This window comes from Erythrolamprus reginae, chromosome 2 (assembly GCF_031021105.1).
Source record: "Erythrolamprus reginae isolate rEryReg1 chromosome 2, rEryReg1.hap1, whole genome shotgun sequence".
Lineage (NCBI taxonomy): Eukaryota > Metazoa > Chordata > Lepidosauria > Squamata > Dipsadidae > Erythrolamprus > Erythrolamprus reginae.
This window is the reverse complement of record NC_091951.1, coordinates 270,053,847-270,076,989: the sequence shown is the minus strand read 5'-3', so window position 1 is coordinate 270,076,989 and position 23,143 is coordinate 270,053,847. Positions and strand designations below refer to the sequence as shown.

The 23,143-nt window shown below is 40.8% G+C and overlaps 1 protein-coding gene across 3 annotated transcripts in view; it reads right to left on the bottom strand.

Annotated features, from left to right (window-relative positions):
• GLIS3 (GLIS family zinc finger 3) overlaps positions 1-23,143 on the bottom strand; it is a 195,460-nt gene that overhangs the window by 159,303 nt on the left and 13,014 nt on the right. For 2 of the 3 annotated variants that reach the window (XM_070742593.1, XM_070742594.1), the window contains one exon: positions 16,554-17,003. The exons of the other annotated variant lie outside the window; for it this stretch is intronic. In XM_070742593.1, the coding sequence (XP_070598694.1) occupies positions 16,554-16,911 (358 nt within the window). In that variant the 5' untranslated portion in view covers positions 16,912-17,003. The remainder of the gene's footprint in view (positions 1-16,553; positions 17,004-23,143) is intronic. 3 annotated transcript variants of the gene reach the window in all.

Genomic DNA, 23,143 nt, shown 5'->3' with positions numbered 1-23,143 from the left:
CCTTCAACAACAAACATTAAGTTTAAGTTAAGTTTAAGTTTAATCAGATTTGTATGCCGCCCCTCTCCGCAGACTCCATACCCTACATTCATTCCACAACCTCCTATCCCACAACCTCCACTGAGAAAAGGTGTTCAGGTAGGACCAACACCCCTTCTCCAGTGTAGTGGCGGGATAGGGCAGGAATGGAACATACCAAAACCTGGTTGTCCTAGGGGCAGGTAGCCATTGGGTCTGGAGTGTCCAATGCTAGTTGCACTCTCCTTCCGAAGATGCTTCCGCTGAAGTGAACACATCCACTATATAGTGTCTAATGAAAGGCGAAGGAGAGGCCCAGTAGCTGTCCTATGGATGCCTGTGTCGACGATGCAGCTGTGGTGGCAGCACTCCTTGTAGAGTGCACCGTAACTCATCTTGACAAAGGAAGTGACTGCACCTCATATGCCTTTGCAATGCAAACCCAGATCCAACGTCCTATTGTGGGAGAGGTCACCCTGACACCCAGTGATGCCAGTTGAAAAGACACAAATAGGCCCTCCGACTGTCGGGTGGGAGCTGTCCGCTTGCTGTAGATCCAGAGAGCCCTCCTCACATCTAATGTATGTCATTTCCCTTCCAGGGCATGGGAAGGCCAAGAACAGAAGTTGCGTAAGATGATCTCCTGAACCTGGTGAAACCAGGAGTTCACTGTCAGAATGAAAGAGGGATCCAGGTAGAGTATCACTTTATCTGGGTAAAATATGCAGAGGTCCTCCCTAACGGAGAGGGTCACTAATTTCAACATACATCTGACCGAGGGGTAGGCAAAGTTAGCTCTTCTATGACATGTGGACTTCAACTCCCAGAAATCGTGAGCTAGCATGATTGGCTCAAGAATTCTGGGAATGGAAGTCCACAAGTCATAGAAGAGCCAACTTTGCCTACCCCTGATCTGGCCAATGCTAAAAATTTCACTAAAGGAAATCTCTGATTTGTTTTTGGACAGATTAAAATATATAACATTTACAGGCAGGCAAACCAAGTTTCTTTTTTTAGCAATATAGTGGAAATGAAATTATTAAATAATTCAGTGGTTTGGGAATGCACAATAAAATATCAATTATTTTTTAAAAACCTAAGAACTATCACAGTGAAAGTTGTACAATCTTCTATCATCACTATTATATTAGTAAGGAACCATAATAACCAGTGCATGCTTTCAAATGTCATACATTTCATTCATGCAGAAAGTTCTATTGAATTAAATAGAACAGGAAACAACAATCCTGTTCTTCAGCTAAAATACTTCAGCCATGGATCACCCCAAAATGTTTAGTATGTAAATTCCGTTTGGATTGCAGACCAGCAGAGTAGAATGTAGCACCTCTCCATTGCCTTGGTAAGTTTAAAAAAAATCTTCCCTTTCTATTATTTTGAAAGTCCTTGTGCTATTCTCAATATTTCTAAGGCTATAGAAGTGATTAAAAACTGACAGCCACTGAATATTGCTATTTCTACAAGATTTGTATATAGCAGTTTTGAGAACATTTCTTCTAAAATTGTAGGCTTTGAAAAATCCAAAAGCAGGTGGAAATGTAAAAGGAGAAATTGAACGTTGTACCTCACCATGAACAAGAACCATGGAAAAAACACTAGAAATCATTTCAGTTAACTTAGAAACTAAAAATCAGTCTGTTTTTATTTTTGTAGGATTTTAAAAACTTACATGTTTTGTTTCATAATACTGTAAAACAATAAGTGGTATGAACCACTTAATAGTTTTTGTAACTGTCTAGACTTCATGTGTGTGTGAAAAAAAGCAAGAGTTCATAGCTGACATTTAAAAGCTGGTTTTTCTGATATATATGAAACATTCAATGTCTTCTGCAAGATTTACACTGACAATGCCTCAGTGGTTAAACATGGAATATAATCAATATGATCTTTAGAGAAGTTCTCTTAAAAAAACTATATCAAAGAACATCCTACAACAATAGCATAAATGCTTTGCTTTAAAAATAAATTAAACGAAATAAATGCAAAGCACACTCTTCTGCCTGTGGTTTCATAAAGTTTGAAATACACACACAATACAGGAATTTAGACTACTAAACTATTATGTACTAAATTCTGTTCTTTTGGCAAGAGGCACACATACTGGAGGAATTCATCCAAATCTATTTCTATTGGCTTCAAGTGACTCCCTGGGCCAATTGCTGCTAAGTCTCCATTTGTGATCCCCTTGTGATTTCAATGATGCTTTGTTTCTAAGTTTTGTTTAACCATTACAAAGCTGCTGGAATGCATGATTCTGAAAAGAAGTAGCCCTGTGTGTTGAATACAAACTTATGCATTTATCATTTAATCACTTTAGTGCTAAATATCGTCAATAGTCAGACCTACTGAGTTACTGGAAACTGATTAAAAGCAGCAAATGAGAACAAAAACAAATGAAGATGGAATCCAGCTTTCGGTGCAAAGTCCCATAGCATACTGATGAACTTCTTTTTCAGAACAAGCCAAGTGACTGATGAAAAAACAATGGCCCTAAAGAGTAAAATAATAAGTAAAAAAAGATTTCAAGTGTGCCTCAAGCTGCTTACTGATTAACATTTTTGCTCACAAGTTATGCCACTGTTATTCAAATTAAAGGTTTTCTTGACAGTTACAAAAAAAAGGATTATGTGGTCAGACACTAACCCAACTACACACACATGCTTACGTGCATGTGTGTGTAGTTGTATTCCACATTGAAGAAATACACACACATACACAAAGAGAGAGAGAGTGAGTGAGTTATGGAAATTATGACCAGATTTGGAAAGATGAAGATAGAAACATAGAAGAAAAAGACCTCATGATCCATCTAGTCTGCCCTTATACTACTTCCTGTATTTTATCTTAGGATGGATATATGTTTATCCCAGGCATGTTTAAATTTCGTTACTGTGGATTTACCAACCACGTCTGCTGGAAGTTTGTTCCAAGGATCTACTGCTCTTTCAGTAAAATAATATTTTCTCACGTTGCTTTTGATCTTTCCCCCAACTAACTTCAGATTGTGTCCCCTTGTTCTTGGGTTCACTTTCCTATTAAAAACACTTCCCTCCTGGACCTTATTTACGGTAACCCTTTCATATATTTAAATGTTTCGATCATGTCCCCCCTTTTCCTTCTGTCCTCCAGACCAGTGTTTCCCAACCTTTTTGGAGCTGCGGCACATTTTTCATATTTTCAAAATCCTGGGGAACATTGAGAGGGGGGGGGGGGGCTAAAAAAAGTTTGGACAAAAAATTCTCTCTTCCTCCCTTTCGCTCTATTTCTCTCTCCCTCCCTCTTTCTCTCTCTTCCTTCTTTCTCTCTCCATCCTTCTTTCTTTCTCTCTTCCTTCCTTCCTCTCTTTCTGTCTCCTCCTTCCTCTCTCATCTCTCTTTCCTTCCTCTCCCTCCCTTTCTCTCTTTCCTTTCTCTCCCTTTCTGTCTATCCTTTCTATCTCTCACCCCTTCTTCCTCTTTCATTCCCTTTCTCTCCCTCCCTTTCTCTCTGATTCCTTTCTCTCCCTCTTTCCTTTCTATCTTTCTTTTTCTCCTTCCTTCATATATTCTTTCTCTCCCCTTTCCTCCCTCTTTCCTTTCTCCCCCTCCCCTTCTCTTCCTTTTTCTCTATCCTTTCTACCTCTTACTCTTTCTTTCTCTCCCTCCTTCATTCAAATTTCTCTCCTTCCCTTTCTCTCTCTTTCCTTTCTCTCCCTCCCTTGTTCTCCCCTGGGGCTGCCTGTGCCTGCCCTGCACCACCCAACACGGATGGACAGCCCTCGGTCGTCGGTTCATCACCCCCCCCCCCCACACGGAGGGAGATCAGGCTGGCGAGGGCGGTAGATCTGCGTCCCGAGCCACTGGAGGGAAATCGAGCTGGCGGGGGCGGCGAATCCACCTCCCCAGCCGGGCGGAGGGAAATCGGGTTGGCGAAGGCGGTGGATCCGCGTCTCCAGCCACCGGAGGGAAATCGGGCAGGCGGGCGGGTGGCCGCAGCTCCCTGCGCGCCCCTGGAAAAGGGTGCGTGGGGGGACATTTTGGGGTGCGCTGGCGCAGGCATGCGCAGCCTACGGGGAACGGTGCCCGGGGCCGCTGCAGCCGGCAGCCTCCTGTTTCCGCTGCCATTGCCCTCCCGCCAGGCCCCAAAGGACAATTGTTGCCACCCCCGCCAGGAAAGCTCCAGCTGGGCGGGGTGCTGCCGGTGGCTCCGCCTTGGAGCTGTTGCTCGCTGCTGCCATCCCCCAGCAACTGCCCGGGGCCGCTGCAGCCGGCAGCCTCCCGTTCCTGCTGCCATTGCCCTCCCGCCGGGCCCGAAAGGACACTTGTTGCCGCTTCCACTGGGAAGCTCCAGCTGGGCGCGAAGAATAAAGCTCAGCTTCCGGTCTCAGAAGCTGAGCTTCGCGGCACACCTGATCATGTCTCGCGGCACACCGGTTGAAAAACACTGCTCCAGACTATACAGATTGAGTTCATTAAGTCTTTCCTGATACGTTTTATGCTTAAGACCTATAGGTCTTACTATAACCTTACTATAGGTTTTTAATGGACCTCACAAAAATAGGAGTATGAATCCTAGCTACACTTCCCTCTGTTTTATTTCCTTTTCATACACTCAACTGTTGAAATGATAACAACTGCAATTTAATATGTCCTTTATGAATAAGCAAAGTGAAAAGAAATAGGCTGATAACAAAATTGAGGATTTTCTTTTTCAATTTAAAAATGAAATAGAAATAAAATGGCTATCTTGTGTTGTCCTGCATGTGTTTATACAAGAGTTTCTAATGACACAATGTTCCAATTGGCAATTTATTCACAAGTTTTCATATCTCTCTTATTCTGCATAAATAGAAGATCTTTTTAGGATATTGTTTGATTTTTCTTCTGTGGCAAATCTAGAATAGAATAGACCACTCCTTCTAATGTGTGCAAATATAAGGGCAACTAAGTTCACACTCTCACTGTATGCCCATACTGTTCCTTTCCTGTGCTCATGGTAGCTTGACTATAAGCCATTTTTAAGAAAATACTGTCCAGACTAAGACTCTTTCGCAACAGCTTCAAGATATTCAGTCCAGACTGCAGACAACTAAGTCCTCCCATTGGTAATACACAAACCACATATGTGTAGGTATACGTATACAGCTGCGCTAATTTTATATGTACAGCTTTAAATAACAAAACAATCAGTTTTAAATAAAACTTTGCATTTTTGTTGCTTTTCCTAAGTAGCATATCCTCAGTAGATTTTGTTACATAATAATAGGCGTGTTTTATTAGTGCAACAGTTACAACAATTGCTTTCGACTTACATGCTGAATAACCCTGGTTCAGAACTGGAATATTTTTTTCAAATTACTAATTGGGTGGAGGGGGGAAGGAAGGAAGGAAGGAAGGAAGGAAGGAGGGAAGGAAGGAAGGGTGAAAGAAAAGATGGGGCGAAGGAAGGGAGGGAGGGGAAAAGATGGAAGGAAGGAAGGAAGGAAGGAAGGAAGGAAGGAAGGAAGGAAGGAAGGAAGGAAGGAAGGCATAACTGCAGGCCTTTGGTCTGATTTGAAAATGCTTTGAAGTTTTGGACCATGCATATAAGCTTTGAGCCACTCTAAGTAATAACATCAAAATTAGGTAATGAAAATGATAGCTTTTTCACAGTAAACCCGTGATTGGGAGCAAATGTGCTTGTCCTATATATCATACCCCATTTTCTAAAACAACAATTCTATGTAATAGTGAATCTGTTACATCTCAGCTCGCATGACACAATTTTTCTAGACTGCTATATTTTTCTCTGAAAAAAAGTTTTGTACCAAACTTAGAAAAAGGGAACCCAAAATATTTCTTCTTAAGCTTCTTTTGGGTTAACAAGATAGCATATACAATTAATAAAAGAACGTGGTACAGATTTTACCCATTCAACGCATTTGGGGTTAAATTAAAGGTGGAAGAATTAGACCTTTAGCTGTTTGGTTCACCTATCAATACTTTAGTTGAGGCCAATTTAAATGTATTTACTTTATGTGAATCTACAAAAATATTTTCCAATTGGTGGTAGATACTGTTTACCTGAGGATTACCATGTAAATTATGTGAGGAATATACCCCAAAAAATCTCTGCAAAAATCTCTGCTGCAAAAATAAAGTAGCAATGAGCTTTCAGATTGAAGGCTGTAGTCTGTTGATGTCACATTTCATCTGAGCCTGGGGCTGTCATCTTTTGCTGCTTTATGATTTATCTCTTGGAAGCTCATAGACAAATGAATAGGGCTTGATTGGTCTCTTGTATTTGAACCTGACAGGTCCACTTGACTGCAAGTAAACTGCTGGCAGATTGGGTTACAAAAGCCTACCCCAATATAATGCTGTGGAAATGTGGTCAGGTTGACTTACACCATACAATCTGGTGTTGTGCCTTTAGCCTTCTATTCAAAAGAATTTGGCATAATTGTCAAAAGAATGGCCTCCAAACCCAATACTAAATTAGTTCTGAGTACTAGAACTTCAAGTTCATAGAACAATAGCATTACATTAAGTACTTTCACATTGAATAGAAAAATCTGCTCTAAGAAACTGTCACATTGCATGTTTTTCTAGCTTGTCAGAAATTTATGACTAAATTACCATCTTACCATCTACCGCAGCCAACCATGGAACACTATTTCTAACACAATAAAAACCTCAACTCAGATTCTCACAGGTTGTTGATACCCAGGAGAAAACGTAAGCAATAATGGGTAATATATTTAACGGTATTTGATTTGTAAATCTAATACACATACTATTTTTAAGCAACGGAGCTGGCAAGGCAAAAATTAATGTAAAAATTGAAATCTTCATTAAAAATCTCCTCTGCTAACAAAGCTTCTACTGATGCCAATACTGTGGAATTCCTAAAGAATGCAGATGGGAAGGAAAATTTCAATCCTCCTCAAGCCCTCCATGACAGCTTTTCATACATGTCATGAACTTGGGCACTTCCCTGATAAGAAGTTGAAACTTGACTAAAATATGAACATTTCAGGGAAGTTGATGGAAATTACAGGTCAATTCATAGAAACATAGAAAATTGACAGCAGAAAAAGACCTCACGGTCCATCTAATCTGTCCTTATACTATTTCCTGTATATTATCTTAGGATGGATATACGTTTATCCCAGGCATGTTTAAATTCAGTTATTGTGGATTTACCAACCACGTCTGCTGGAAGTTTGTTCCAAGCATCTACTACACTTTCAGTAAAATAATCTTTTCTCATGTTGCTTCTGATCTTTCCCCGAACTAACCTCAGATTGTGCCCCCTTGTTCTTGTGTTCACTTTCCTATTAAAAACATCATCGATTTGTATTGATGTTAACATATAAGATGTAGGAGAAAGACTGGCAAAGTTAGAGGGAGGAGTTAAATGGGGAATTAGTCTTGATTCCCCTACATGAGCACAAGAGGTAAAAGTCCAAACCTCCCTCCTTTGAATGCTACTGAGCCTTATCTACTGTCACCCAGTACAAACCATCAGTCTGAGAAGAATCCTATGGTTTTAACAATAAGACAGCCAACTGAACCCCCCCATGTGTGGGTCTGGTTGTTTCTGCTTCACATAATATTAATTACAACTAATTTGGTTGCACGGCAGGATTTTTCTAATAGACTAAAAATGAATTAGAAACAATGGTTTAGTGTATGTAATTGACACAAAAGGTGCTGGGAGGATATAATTAAAAAGATAAAAGTAGTTTGACACTCAAGCTCTGAGCAAGCAGAATGTTGATCAAACAAGCAACGGGTTTATAAATTAGGGATCAGTGTGGAAAAAGGAAACAATCAGCATGCCAAAAAGAGTGCAAAAGAATGTTATTCCCAGGAACAAATTCTGAGATAACATCTCTCAAGGGTCTCCAGTGGTAGTGAGGGAACTACTCTGGAAAGTTCTTTATATCTCTACTCATTTCGCCATCCATATCAAAAAACAACAAATATCAAAAGTCTAAAGCAACAGCGATGTGATTCTACATATGATTCATGTTCCTAGTTGAACGAAACTTCTTACCAAGGGACAGAGATGGGCTGCTAAGGTGGAATGGCCTGCTGCCACACGAATCCCAGCGACCGATAAGGTCCCACAGAGTTGGCCTTCTCCGGGTCCTGTTGACTAAACAATGTCGTTTGGCGGGCCCCAGGGGAAGAGCCTTCTCTGTGGTGGTCCCGGCCCTCTGGAACCAACTCCCCCCGGAGATTAGAACTGCCCCCACCCTCCCTGTCTTTCGTAAACTACTCAAGACTCACTTATACCGCCAGGCATGGGGGAGTTGAGATATTCCTTCCCCTAGGCCATTACAAGTTATGCATGGTATGTTTGTGTGTATGTTTGGTTTTATAATAAGGGTTTTTAGTTGTTTTATTATTGGATTGTTACATGCTGTTTTTACCATTGTTGTTAGCCGCCCCGAGTCTACGGAGAGGGGCGGCATACAAATCCAATAAATAAATAAATAAATAAATAAATAAAATGTACTTGCCCCCATGGCTCTGAGTGCTAGCGGAGTCCAGCGCAATTCTGCTACTGCACCTGGGCAGGGAGCGAAATCGCGCGGGGACACCTTAGCAGCCCACCTCTGCTGAGGGATGCTGTAATTATTACAAATTTTAGAACATGATCTTTAAAGCATTAATGAGAAGAAAGACTGTATATTTGGAAAGACAGGGTCTACATAGAAATAAAACTGAAGTTCTGTAGCTTCAGAACAAAACAGGCAATCTTTTTTGCCCGAGTGTCATGTTTTTGCTTTTGGATTTGTTTTGAAGTAATATAAATTGTTTAAAGCTAATATATAGGGTGACATCACTAGAGAGAGTAATATCAGCTGCTTCCATTCTGTACATTTTAATTAAATTTTGTAGACTTTGAAGACCAAAATTTTGCTCCTCATTTCACATAGAGCAGTGTTTCCCAACCTTGGCAATTTGAAGATATTTGGACTTCAACTCCCAGAATTCCCCAGCCAGCATTTGCTGGCTGGGGAATTCTGGGAGTTGAAGTCCAAATATCTTCAAGTTGCCAAGGTTGGGAAACACTGAATAGAGAGAGAAAATCGTGATAAGGCAACAACAGTCCAAAAGATATGACATGTCTGTCAAGCAAAAGGGGGGGGGGGTAGAGATACTGCAATCACAGATGAAGTATTGGGCATATACAACTAGAAGACAATAAATTGCTGACCTTTACTATAAAGTATATAAGATTCCTTTTTCAGACATAAGCTGGTTTTGTTTGTCTCTTTTATAGAAATGAGTGCTGGTGCCCCAGAAAAAATGGTTTCCCATTCTTATCTTAGATTATAAAGATTACAGAAAACAATGATGTTATTTGAACAACTATGCCTCAATTGCGAATAATAAGATTGGGACTTGTAATAATATTGGGATCCATGCATTTAATAAAGTTGTTCAATATTAATCAAGAAAAAAATGCAAAATTCTTGTTTGAAACAGTATTTAATAAAATAAAATATGTTACTTTAATTGCACAAAATATAAATGTATATGCACACCTTGGGCTTGGTGAAACATATAGTTTATCATACATAATCATTGCACTATCAGGATTTAACATGCAATCGGTAATATAATATTAACCAAAGCTAAACAATTGTTCCTGTTCAGGCTTGTCCATCTCAACTGAAGTATGAAGAAGAAGAAAAATTCTCATTATCTGTTTGAATTTCCACCAATAATACGTAGTTTACAACAATACTAGGATTGTAGTCAAGGCTATAGTTCTCAAATCAAAAAGACACATAGGAAGTCCAAAATAAATACATCTGCAAACACAATTATATGATTGAATTGTCTCCGAAATAAGTTGCCTTGTTTTGAACAACAAAAAACTTTGCTTATTAATCATTCAACAACTGTTGGGATCCCTTCTACTGTTGGTTAGAAAAAAAAGAACAACTTGCCTAACAAATGTTAAGAACTGTATATATTCAAACAGATACAAATCTGGTATTAAATCTTTCTTTCTTTTTTAATAGATGTATGAGACATCAATATATATTCTAAAATTGGACTGGCTTTCTTAAAACCTCTTTATCTTGATTTATTCAACGCTTTCTCTTATTTATCTATAATCTCAAATATTAGATATAAGGAAATGAGCTACTGAAAATATACCTAGTTCACAATTTCAATACAGATCTACTGCACACCCGCCCACCCTTTCCTTCCCTCTACTCTTCTCTTTCCTTTCCTTTCCTTTTCTTTCTTTTCTTTCTTTCTGTATGTTTGTATGTTTATCGACCTTTTTTTTGTCTATTTGTCTCGGTCTATTGTCAAATGTATATCATTTAGACCAGTGTTTCCCAACCTTTTTTGAGCCGTGGCACATTATTCATATTTTCAAAATCCTGGGGAACACTGAAGGGGGGGGGGCGCGGGGCGGGGGGGCGGGCTAAAGAAAAGTTTGGACAAAAAAAACCTCTCTCTTCCTCCCTTTCGCTCTATTTCTCCCTCTTTCTCTCTTTTCCTTCCTTCCCTTCTTTCTCTCTCTCCATCCCTCTTTCTTTCTTTCTTCCTCTCTTTTTTGCTCTCTTTCTCTCTCCCTCCTTCCCTTCCTCTATGTCTTTCTCTCTTCCTTGCTCTCTCTCTCTCTCTGTCTCTCTTGCTATCTCTTTCTTGCTTTTTTCTCTCTCTCTTGCTCTCTCTCTTTCACTGTCTTGCTATATGTCTCTTTCTTTCTCTTTGCCTCTCTTGCTATCTCTCTTTCTTTCTCTCTCTTTCTCTCTCTCTGTCTCTCTTGCTATGTCTCTCTTTCTTTCTCTTTCTCTTTCTCTCTCTCTGTGCCTCTCTTGCTAAGTCTCTCTTTTTCTCTTGCTATGTCTCTCTTTCTTTTTCTCTCTCTCTGCCTCTCTTGCTATGTCTCTCTTTCTCTCTCTCTTTCTCTATCTCTCTTTCTCTGCCTCTCTTTCTTGTTCTGTCTCTCTTTCTCTGCCTCTCTTGCTATGTCTCTCTTTCTCTCTCTCTCTGCCTCTCTTATATGTTTCTCTTTCTTTCTCTCTCTCTCTCAGCTGACTGCAAGCGGGAGCCCTGACGGCGGCAGCTGGACGTGCTGCTGGACACCGTATATGCCAGGCCCGCAGCGCCACCATGTACGACGTCCAGCAGCACGTCCAACCGCCACCGTCAGGGCTCCCGCTTGCAGTCAGCTGAGAGAGAGAGCGCGCTCCCTCTCACCGCCGCCATCTCCCCGCGACTGCCTGCGGCCGCTGCGGCCACCACCACCCCGCTCCCATCGCCAGTGCCCTCCCGCCGGGCCACAAAGGACACTTGCCGTCGACGCCAGAGAAGCTCCAGCTGGGAGGGGCGCTGCCGGTACTTCCGTCCTGGGGCTCCCGCTCGCAGCTGTCAACCGGCTCCTGCTCGATGCCGCGGTTTTCGGCGCTCTCCTGCTGGGCCCCAAAGAAGGAAGGCGGGAAAAAGGCGCGAAGAATGGAGCTCTCCTTCTTCCTGCCTTCCTTCTTTGGGGCCCAGCAGGAGAGCGCCGAAAACCATGGCATCGAGCAGGAGCCGGGGGACAGCTGCGAGCGGGAGCCCCAGGACGGAAGTACCGGCAGCGCCCCGCCCAGCTGGAGCTTGGCAGCACACCTGGCCATGTCTCGCGGCACACTAGTGTACCACGGCACACCGGTTGGGAAACGCTGGTTTAGACTATAATTCGACATGATTATTGTTTTCTGTAATTTGAATTGTTTCTACTGTCAATTGTAATTAATGTATTTATTGTATATTTGTAAATAAAAACTTTATAAAAATTTTAAAAAATAAAATAAAAAAAATAATTTAAAAAAATCTTTGCTTATTTAGCATATAATCTTACAGCCATGGTGAGTCATGGAGGTGCAGTGGTTAAAGTGCAGTACCGCAGGCTAACTCTGCTGACTGCAATTCGGGAGTTCAAATCTCAAGGTTGACTCATCCTTCATCCTTCTGAGGTAGGTAAAATGAGGACCCAGATTGTTGGAGACAATATCCTGACTCTGTAAACTGCTTTGAGAGGGCTGTAGAGCACGGTAAAGTGACATATAAGTCTAAGTGATATTGCTATTGCTATAGAATTAACAAGGTTTTTCTTAATCTAAAAGGCCCTTAATTCATTTCTATCCAGTTTTTAAATATCTCCCCTTTTGCCATAAAGGAGGAGAAAGAGAAGGGGGACGGGGAGAAGGAGGAGGAGGAGGAGAAGGAAGAGAAGAAATGTTGTCTGCTATATTCTTGATCTGCATTAAAGGTACAATATCTATGAATACCAAACGGATTCACAAATTTTACAAAGATTGCCGTGTTTTTCGGAGTATAAGACGCAACTTTTTCCTTCCTAAACGAGGCTGAAAATTTGGGTGCGTCTTATACTCTGGATGTAGCTTTATTCAAAGCTTTTTTTCCAGCCCTAATTAGGTGCTAATGATCTTTCCGGCTCTTACCCTGCAGGCCCTTTCATTGTTACTCTCTGCAAAGAATGTTTTCCATGCCCTAAGTCTTTGCAGGCTTTTTTTTCATTGCTCTACTTGCTCCAAATGTTACTTTCCAACCCTAATCAGGTGCTAATGATGTTCCCAGTTCTTACCGGCTTGCAAGCTCTTTCTCTGAATAAGGCTTTTTTTAAGCCCTAACCAGGGGATAAAATAATGTGCTGAATCTGACCAGACTAAGGACACTAGCCAGATGAATATTTGCAGATATACAGATTTCCCCCCCCCCTATATTCTTCCCCTAAAACTAAGGTGCGCCTTATAATCTGGTACATTTTATACTCCAAAAAATACAGTACTTAGGTGGGAAAAGAGAAGAATGCTCTTAGAATAGGAGATTACTATGCTAGTCAGTTCTCCAATCTCTATCCTAGCGGAGAGAGAAATTCTGGAATAATATATATTACCGTATGTATTATAAACTACACTTGGATGGTGTTAAAATAAGCCAAATATACTAGTTTACCATTACTAAAGATAATTTATGCCGCATATGTTGGGACAAGACAAAAGCATCATTATGGGAATACAACAGGGAAAACAAATATATTTCAAACATATAATAATAGTATGTATTCTCTGCTATTTAAAAGAAGATACAATAGCACTGGGCCTCTTCAGATCAAGCATTTATTTTAAAAAGCTTCTTCATTTTGTTAAGTTGTCTAGAACAATAATAAAGCAGTCTTTAAAAAATAAGTATAATAATTTGAATATTCTAAAGGCATTTATAGTTATTGACGTACCTCCTTGCAGCAAAAAAAACAAACAGCCAGTTTCAGCCTTTTCCTCTCCCTGCAGCAATTTCCCTCGTGCAGCTTTAGTTTCACTTTCATTTCAGCATGAGGGCTTGCCGGCAACTTCAATCAATTAGCTGAGTGTCCGGAAGGCACATTATCAGTGATTTGTGCTAATCAGGCTCTGTGGCTGTTTACTGCAAGGAGGTAAATTGCTGGCAGGCAGAGACCAAAGAGTGGGGGTGGCTGGGTGGGGCTGCATTTGGTGTATAAGATGCAACCAAGTTTTCGCCCTCTTTTGGGGATAAAAAAGAGTGTCTTATACGCCAAAAATATGGTATATATTTGCTGTGGTTAATTGCAAATCGTCACATGAGCTGTGAGTATTCAGAAAATAATTGCCACTTAGACTAAATATGTGCTAACTATGCAGTTTTGATATTTTTAATAGGCAGAAAAATATCCATTCTAGAGTTTAGAAACAGGATACATTCTCCATTTCACTCAACCTTCTTCTACTTCTCTATATTGAGGCCAGGAATAATGATCTTTGATTGCAACATTATGCAGGCAGTATTTTAGTCTTACAATAATCATTCTCAACCATTTTAATTTAGTCATTTGTTATTCAGTTTGTTAGATTTCTATTCTCCTTTTCCTCTAAGAACTCAAGAAGGCTTACATCAGGGTCACTTCATTTCCCCCCCTCCCCAAAACTTTTTGATTAGGTTCATAAGAATCAGTTAAATAGAACATGAACACGTAATTGTGATCAGAGATAAATGTCTAAAATTGTTAGTATTTTCAACTTCTTCAAAACTGAAAGCGAATTAATGAACCAGGATTAAAAAGGTCGTTCTCACTTAAAATTAATTTCATGCCCATTTTATCAACCACTCAATCCTACAGCTTCTATAAGAAATGAAACTTTGATAGAAATATATTAAGTGAACTTGCAAACTAAAATATATTTCGAACTGTTCATGATATACTTTTGTTGACTAGAAGTTTACTGCGATAGTATGTTGTAGGCTTATTAAGATGTTTATACTCAGAAGCTAAATGGGTCAGTAGTGAAGTCCAAATGTTTTTACTACTGGTTCTGTGGGTTGGCTTGATGGGCGTGGTATGGCTCAGTGGGTGTGACTTAGGGCATGGTAAGGGAAGGATACTGCAAAATCTCCATTCCTACTCCACTCCAGGGGAAAGATGCTGCAAATACTGAATACAAGATACTGTATTATTAGATATAAGCAAGTGTAGAAAGTAACATTGAAGTGACATTAAAGCAAGTGTAGAAACTAACAATGAAGTGACATTAAAGCAAGTGTAGAAACTAACAATTCTAACCAGAATGGGACAACTCATGTGGCCATCATCCCAGGGCCAGATCACTGCCACCTGCTCAGCACCGCCAAGTCACTTCTGCCAACTCACCACTGCCAAGTAACCACAGGACAACTCCATGCTGCCAACTCACTGCAGGGAAAACTTGCCACAGGCAGTTAGAGGGACAACAAGGTGGGTGGATGAGCAAGTGGATGGGATGATCATAGAGCAGTGGCAGCAGCCAGGGACTTCCCATTTTCACATCCCTTGCCAACACCACCACTGCCACCAAGCTCTGGGCCAAAGAGGACAGGGATGGTGGCAGCATCAGCAATGGGCAGGGCAGGAAGCAGAGAAGTGGAGGCAACTGAGGGCATCCCATTTTCACACACCGGTGCCACTGGTGCCGTGTGAAAACTCTGGGCTAAAGAGTCTGAGGATGAACAATATCAGCGGACATGAAAATGGGATGTAGCCACTGCTGCCAGTCTCCACTCTTGCCCACCTGTTTGCTTGCTCACCCACCCAGCTCTCCCTCTGGCTGCCCAAGAGTTGTTCCTGCAGTATATTGGCTGTGTGGCATTCTCCTATGATGACTTAGCAGTGGTGAGTTGGTAGGGGTGACTTGTCGATGGCACTAACCTGGTCACAATGAGCTGGCCACACCAAGCTGTTCTAGACCTATCCTAGCAGTGAATAGATAAAACACTTTTGTCATTAATTAGATAGATAATTAATTAGTCAATCAAGTATAGGATAGTAGTTTATATAAACATAACATAGAAAGTAATGATAAAAGAAGACAATAGGACAGTAGGACCGGGATGGTAGACACAATGGTGCGCTTACGTACGCCCCTTATGGACCTTTTAGAAAAGGGGAGAGGTCAACTGTAGACAATGTATATTAGCCTTTTACAAAAATCCAAAAAAGAATAAAGTAAGGAAGCTTGTTTGGCAATCAAGGCTGAAAATAGATTCCTTTTCTATTCTATCTGAGAGACTTGTGCAAGATAAAATTAACAAACTGGAGCCATAAGAACATGTACTAAGTAGTGGGTTGAATTCACTGACGGTGCCTTCTAATTATGTGAACTATGAATTAGAAAAATGTTACTTTAAACCAAGGATACATCAAGGTGAGTAATAAAACCTGTGCAAAACTAATGAAGGTGAATTAATATTAATAAAGTGGTAGATCAAGACCTAGATAACCAATCCAACTGACATTTGGCCTGGACTTCAGAGTCATTTTGCAGAAGCTTGAAGCATCTATTTTACCCTAGAAAAACTCCTGATTTCCCCCAATAATTATCATTTTGCTTTGGAAAAGCTTAAAGAATTTCTAAATTTCTTCAAATATGAGTCAGCAAATCTCTCAATTATCTCTCAAATGGATCCAAACTATTAACTGCAATCACTCTGTTGACATTACAAATTTGCTAATTACACAGGTGGTCGCTTTAAGTAACTAAATGGTAATAATAAATAATGCAACTCTTGGCCACAAATAGTGGCCCCTCTAATAAACATAAATTCTCTTCTCACCCTTATGGATGGTCTGGTGTCTTCCTCAATCTCGGGTCCTCTATCAGAGGTCTGGGAGTTTGAGGGTTCCTAATTGTTCCTAGCATTGAATTGTTCTGGGCTGAGAGCTCTGATATTGTTCCTAGGATCTGTTGGAGCTACTCTCCCAACTTAGGAATCACAGCCCTGAATGCTCCTACCACCACTGGCATCACTTTGGCCTTTACCTACATTACTGAAAATAAATTATATGTTGTTGAGAATTCTCCTCATACATTATATTTACCGTATATTCATAATGCTTACAGAAAAACTTATTTGTAACATTTAAAGGGTTCTGGCAGCACAGAAGCTACATCTTTCTATATCATAATTCTACCAAATGTGTAAGAAAATGAAGAGAAACATAGTTATCAAAATTTGCCCTACCTTTTACTGTGCTTGCAGTAAATTTATTTCCGTATTCTTGCTCCTTTGGCTTCAGAAACTGTGGAGTTGTTACCCCTGGATGCTGCGGGACATGGAAAAAAGACTTTCCATTTGTAACCATTTGTCTCTTCGGACTTAAAGCAGGAAGGTGAATATTACAGTCAAGGGCATTGCTTTGATGAGCCACACCTCCTTCAAGAGTTGTCTTTAAATGTGAGCAGGTCGATAGATTTCCAATAGCAGGGCCCAGGGTATTACTATTAGAATAAGCAGAAGGACCTTCTATATGCAGTTTAATAGATGGGTTTTGCTGCGCATTTACCATCCGGTGGCTCATACTACATGCCCTGACATTCATTGCCAAAGGATTCTTCTCCTAAAGATATGCGGTCGAAATCCCCAGATGTTGAAGACATCAGTCAGCAGTCAATTATCCGTAGTGCATTATGCCTGTTGTAGGGGGAGGGAAGAGGATAAAATAACTTTTATGTATTACAATGCAAGACTTCAGAGCTGCACTGTGTGTTAACTGTAGAAGGCAGAATTATTGATTGTGTGAACATCAAAGTAGAAGGCAATTACAGAGAAAACCCTCTGGGGATAAGGACAAATGATTACTGAGAACTATAATGAAGAGAAATGAAGCCCCTTAAAAGCAGAAGTTAACAGTAAGGTCAGCTACCTTTATACTAGTTAACCAGCCATGAAATGGAATAAACACCAAACAAACGTTAAATGGAAAAAAGCTATGCTTATGAAGAGATTTTTTTTAAAAAAATTGCATGTTGTGATCATTTAAAAAGTGGGATACTGAAGTGTTCTGACAGGCCCTCTGATAGGAGCCTCCCGAAAATTCAAGGATACAAATTTCAGACACACACACGTTTGAAAATTCAAAACAATGTTCTTTATCACAAAAGTCAAAATAAACTAAGCACTCTTTTTGTATTGCAAAGAGCACGCTTCCCAAAACAACCAGGTAGTCTGTACAATTTCCCTTAAGCAGTCAGTAAGTACTTAGCCAGCAGCTGTGGAGAAACTTCACACCCCTTCTTCTTCCAACGAAGGGAGACACACACACACTGCACTGCTTTGGTTTGGTTTCAAAGGTGTGAAAAAGTAACAAAGTCCAGCACACAAGATTCCTGACAAAACTGCAACACATATTCTTCCACAATGGCCAAACCCACATGCTGCTATTTATGGCAGCAGCCCTAATTACTGGAGCCCCACCCAAACACAGGTGACCTCCCTTATTTCCTGTAATATGTTCTTACTTGGTCTCTTCTACACATAATTGTGCACTTGCGTGGGTCCAAAATGTCATCATCCGAAGCTATAGAAGAAAGATTGACTGTCTTGGCTGTGTGCCAAGCCCTCCTCTGCCGAGTCACTCCCACCTTCTTCTTCGTCCGAGGAAACTAAACTCTGACCTGATTCTGTCAGCAATAACACAGGCCTGTGACATGTTGAATTTTCCCCTGCATCCACCTCCCCATTCCCTGGGGCAGGAGCTGAGCCAGAGCCAACCACAACACTGAAGCATGTCCAATGATTAAGCTATACTGAGCCCAAAATATGACATCACTACCAATTTATGCTTTCAGGATAAAAAAATACATTAAGATAAAAATCAGAATAACATACTACCATGTACTAGCAAAAGTGAATGGTAAGGAAAGAATAAAATATTTTCAATAAAGCATCATTCATTAATTTATTTCTAAAACATATCTAACAATTAATGCACATTAAAACCGCAGGCATCAAAAAGGATTCAAAGGAATGCTTCAAACCCAAGACAAATGTAGCGCTTCTCTGCTATTCATGAAAGCAATCTCACTTTTTGGAATTATGTGAGCCTGCCAAAATGATGTTTTTAGAAGCCTGTTAACATAACTTGCTATGATGGTTGTATTCATTGATTATTATGTTGCCACATTATGTATTTTAATTTTAATTATCACAAGAAGGAATTGTAAGCCTGGTCGAATAGCAATCAATTATTAAAATCACACTGCTTTAATAAATATCACAAAGGCATTTATATGATATCTGAAGCACTTCTGAATCATTTTTACAGTGTGTACATCTCTGAAATGCAGTAACTAATTAACATAGATCACGGAATCTCAAGTGTATCATGATACAGTAGTATCATGCTTGATATATAATAAGGTTATTTTGCTTGACCATCCCTAGATTTAGATTTGGGTATCTATAAGCTGTAGTTGTAGAAAAACAAACAGATGCAAAAGAAAATGAAAATCAGAAAATCAAGAGTTTTCTGAATCTCTATGTTCAATTAGATTGTTCAAGTTGCCTTTAATGACTCATTCTCTTGATCAAACTTCTGGGATGGGGGCATCGGACCAGAATATCTCCAGGACCGCCTTCTGCCGCACGAATCCCAGCGACCGGTCAGGTCCCACAGAGTTGGCCTTCTCTGGGTCCCGTCGACTAAGCAATGTCGTTTGGCGGGACCCAGGAGAAGAGCCTTCTCTGTGGCGGCCCCGACCCTCTGGAACCAGCTCCCCCCAGATATCAGAGTTGCCCCCACCCTCCTTGCCTTTCGTAAGCTCCTTAAAACCCACCTCTGACGTCAGGCACGGGGGAATTGAAATTTCCCTTCCCCCTAGGCTTATAGAATTTATACATGGTATGCTTGTATGTATGAGTGGTTATTTAAATTGGGGTTTTTAAGATTATTTTTAATATTATATTTGTTTACATTGCCTTTTTATATTGTTGTTAGCCGCCCCGAGTCTTCAGAGAGGGGCGGCATACAAATCTAATAAATACAAATAAAAATACAAAATTTGCGGTGATAGTCATTGGAATGTGGGTGTGAGACCAGGCAATCCAAGTCCTGCCTCTTGTTAACATACAGTATATGCATACATTGCATGCATGTACAAATGGACAAGCCTTTAATGATTCACTTATGCCTGCAAGTCTAAAATCAGTGGCCATTGCTGCAGTCACTCTTGTTTAGAAATATAGAAGAAGCCAACCTTCCTTTCCTTTTATGTCCATATATCATATTTTTCAGAGTACAAGACGCACCTTTTTCCTCCCTAAAAGAGGCTAAAAATTTAAATGCGTCTTTTACTCTGAATGCAGCTTTTTTCGAAGCTTTTTCCCCCCAGACCTAATTAGGTGCTAATGATCTTCCCAGCTCTTATCTTGCAGGTTCTTTCATTGTTACTGTCTGCGAAGAATGTTTTCCAAGCTCTAAGTCTTTGCATAGTGTTTTTCATTACTTTAACTTGCTCCAAGTAAGTTTCTTTCCAGCCCTAACCAGATGCTAACAATGTTCCCAGCTTTTACTGCTTGCAAGGTCTGTCATTATTACTCTCTGCTAAGAATGCTTTCCAAGCCCTGTCTTTGCAGTTTTTTTCATTGCTCTAACTTGCTCCAAATGTTTCTTTCCAGCCCTAACCAGGTGCTAATGATGTTCCCAGCTCTTACACGCTTGCAACCTCTTTCATTGTTACTCTCTGTGAATAATGTTTTCCAAACTCTGTCTTTGTAGGTTTTTATTGTTCTACTTGCTCTGAATGCTTTCCAGCTCTAACCAGGTGCTAACAATGTTCCCAGCTCTTACCGGCTTGCAGGGTCTTTCATTGTCATTCTCTGAGAAGAATATTTTCCAAGCCCTAAGTTTTTGCCATATTTTTTCATTGCTCTACTTGCTCAGAATTTTTCTTTCCAGCCCTAACCAGGTGCTAACAATGTTCCCAGCTCTTCTTGCTTGCAAGCTCTTTCATTATTACTCTCTGCTAAGAATACATTCCAAGCCTTATCTTTGCAGCTTTTTTTTCATTGCTCTAACTTGCTCCAAATGTTTCTTTCCAGCCCTAACCAGGTGCTAATGATGTTCCCAGCTCTTACTGGCTTGCAGGGTCTTTCATTGTCATGCTCTGCAAATAATGTTTTCCAAGCCCTAAGTCCTTGCCATAATCAGAATTTTTCTTTCCAGCCCTAACCAGGTTCTAACAATGTTCCCAGCTCTAACTGGCTTGCAAGCTCTTTTGTTGTTACTCTCTCCAAATAAGGTTTTTTTTAAAGCCCTAACCAGGGGATAAAATAATGTGCTGAAACTGACCAGACTAAGGATGCTAGCCAGATGAATACCTGGTAAGCAGATTCTTTCCCCTATTTTCCTCCCCCAAAACTAATGTGTGTCTTATACTCCAGTGCATCTTATACTCCGAAAAATATGGTATTTAGTATTCAATGATTGTGGAAAATTGTGATTTAGTTGAGAGAAGTCAGTACTGTATATGGTTTGTTGATTTCATTAACAATTCCCTTCTGCCTTTACATTTATAATTTGAGCACTGCTGCTCTATTTATTTGCATGAATAGATTATTCTAGCGCAGTCTAATATTTACTGATTTATTTTTTAATCTATCTATCACATTTGTATGGGCACATCACATCACAAGTGCAACTCTTACAACAATTAAAACAATAACATAAGCAGCAAAAGTAAAATTAACAAATAAAAATGTAATTACTAAAAATATAAACACAACAACCTACAGCTAGACTAAAGGCAAAAATGAAAGTTTAATAAAAACATAGTCACAGTGGGCAGTACAAAAGAAATACATCAAATACTTGTCATTTAGTGTGCATATAGGAATCCAAATGAAAACAAATATGAGATGGAAGGGTGAATGGATTAAACACAAGGGGAAAAAACAATACAAATTACGATTGGATGGAATGGTGCAACCCTCCAAAAGGGAGAAATTGGAATTATAACAAACAAAAAGCAATATTTGGAGTGATGGGTATTAAATCGGTGTGACAGGGCTGACAGGGACAGAAACAGACTCAAGAGGTGAAAGGCAAACAGCAAACCCTTATTTCAGCACCACAGAACAGAACAGAGAACAGGCAGCTTGACAGATCCTTTTATACTCTAAACCAATAAGAGGGCTCCATTTTCCTGCTTGTCGAATGCTTGCTTCAGAGCCAATCAAGTTTGAGTAACAGCTGGCGTGTTCAGAACTGTGAGGATTTAACACTCTTCACCCCTGTAGATGGCGCATGTGTAATCGGCAAGGGACGCGGATAGCCGTCACACCCAGATCACCTCAGTTGCGGACTGGCAGTCGGAGGAGGAGGAAGAACAGCTTAATTCCAGCAGTCACATCTGCTATAGCTAATTGTATTTCTTTAAATTGTTCACCCATTGATCCAAATAACATTAAAATTTTATCCGTTTTCTCCCCCAGCTCGGCAGGGCCCGCCAGCTTTTCTTTGTTCTTTATTCTTTTGTTTAATTCACGGTTTTAGACTGAAGATTCCAAGCATCTCCACCTCTTCCAGGCTGTTCCTTCCACGTTTTTATATTCTCCTTTAGTTTATCTTCCTCTCAATCCACTTTTCTTTTAGTTTGAGAGGGTTTTTCAGGGGCTTTAATTACTTTTTCAACTCACATTTAGAGCGCATCCTGTGGAAGCGTCTAATCCCCTTGGCGACGCATGGAGAAGGAAAAACTGGAGTGCTGCTAGGCGAAACTGCTGGAGACTTGGGCGGTGACCTATTTGGAGGCCGGTGCAGCGCTGGAAAGGCCCCAACTTCAGATGAGGCGGGCTGCAGAAACTTGACGGTGGAAGGAGGAGGAGGAGCATGCATGGGCTCCTGGTGGGTCACAATTGGAGTCGCAAATCTTGCACTCCACAAATGAGTTGATCAAGGAGGAGGTCATCAAGATCTAAGAACTCGCAGTTCATGGCAACTGCCCAAAGGGCGGCCATGCAATCATTGATTCATCTTCTTTTTGAAACTACTGACAAAATGTGTGCCTCCTGGCAGTGCGCGAAAGAAGCAGAGAGTGGTGGTTCCTTAATTTTTCTATTAGTGTCTCCTATGGAACCATGTAAATGGGCTGGGTGCTGCATTTCTGTGACCACCTCAAACAGAGCAGGTAAAGTGGTCGTCTTGAGAAGGACATCTTTAAGCAGTCAGCTTTCAGCAACCTGTCGCCCGGCTAGTGATCAGTTCCAGCTCGAACTTCAGCTCCAGTGACTCGCTCTCAAATGATCTTGATTCTGAGCAAATAGCACAGTTCCATTTTTCCTGATTGCTGGCTGCTTGTGTCAGAGCCAATCAGGCTCGAGTAACAACTGTGAGGACTTAACACCCTTCACTCCCCTGGAGGGCAGCCTTCGACTCTGCCCAGATCGCCTCCGTTGAGGGTTGGCAGCTGGAGGAGGAGAAGGAACCAGACTGCCACAGACTTGGGTGGCACCATATTTGGAGGCTGGTGCAGCCCTGGAGAGGCCCCGAATTCAGGTGAGATGTTTCCCACACCAGAAGGCTGGAGTTAGACTTTTTCCCTCCTCCAACCCACCCACATCTTGGCAACAGGACTATTTCTCTCTGCTCCCTTTTCCTGTTTTGTCTGCCAGATCAGCACAAGGGGACGAACCTGGCTTTACTGCCCATTGCAGCTAGGAATCTCAAAGCCAAGGGTGAATTTTTGGGTTGAAGCTAGCGCAGATGCTGTATCAGCCCCCTGAATACTCCATCTCTGGAGGAGCCCAGACAAACTTTTGTGCCCCATTCGCTG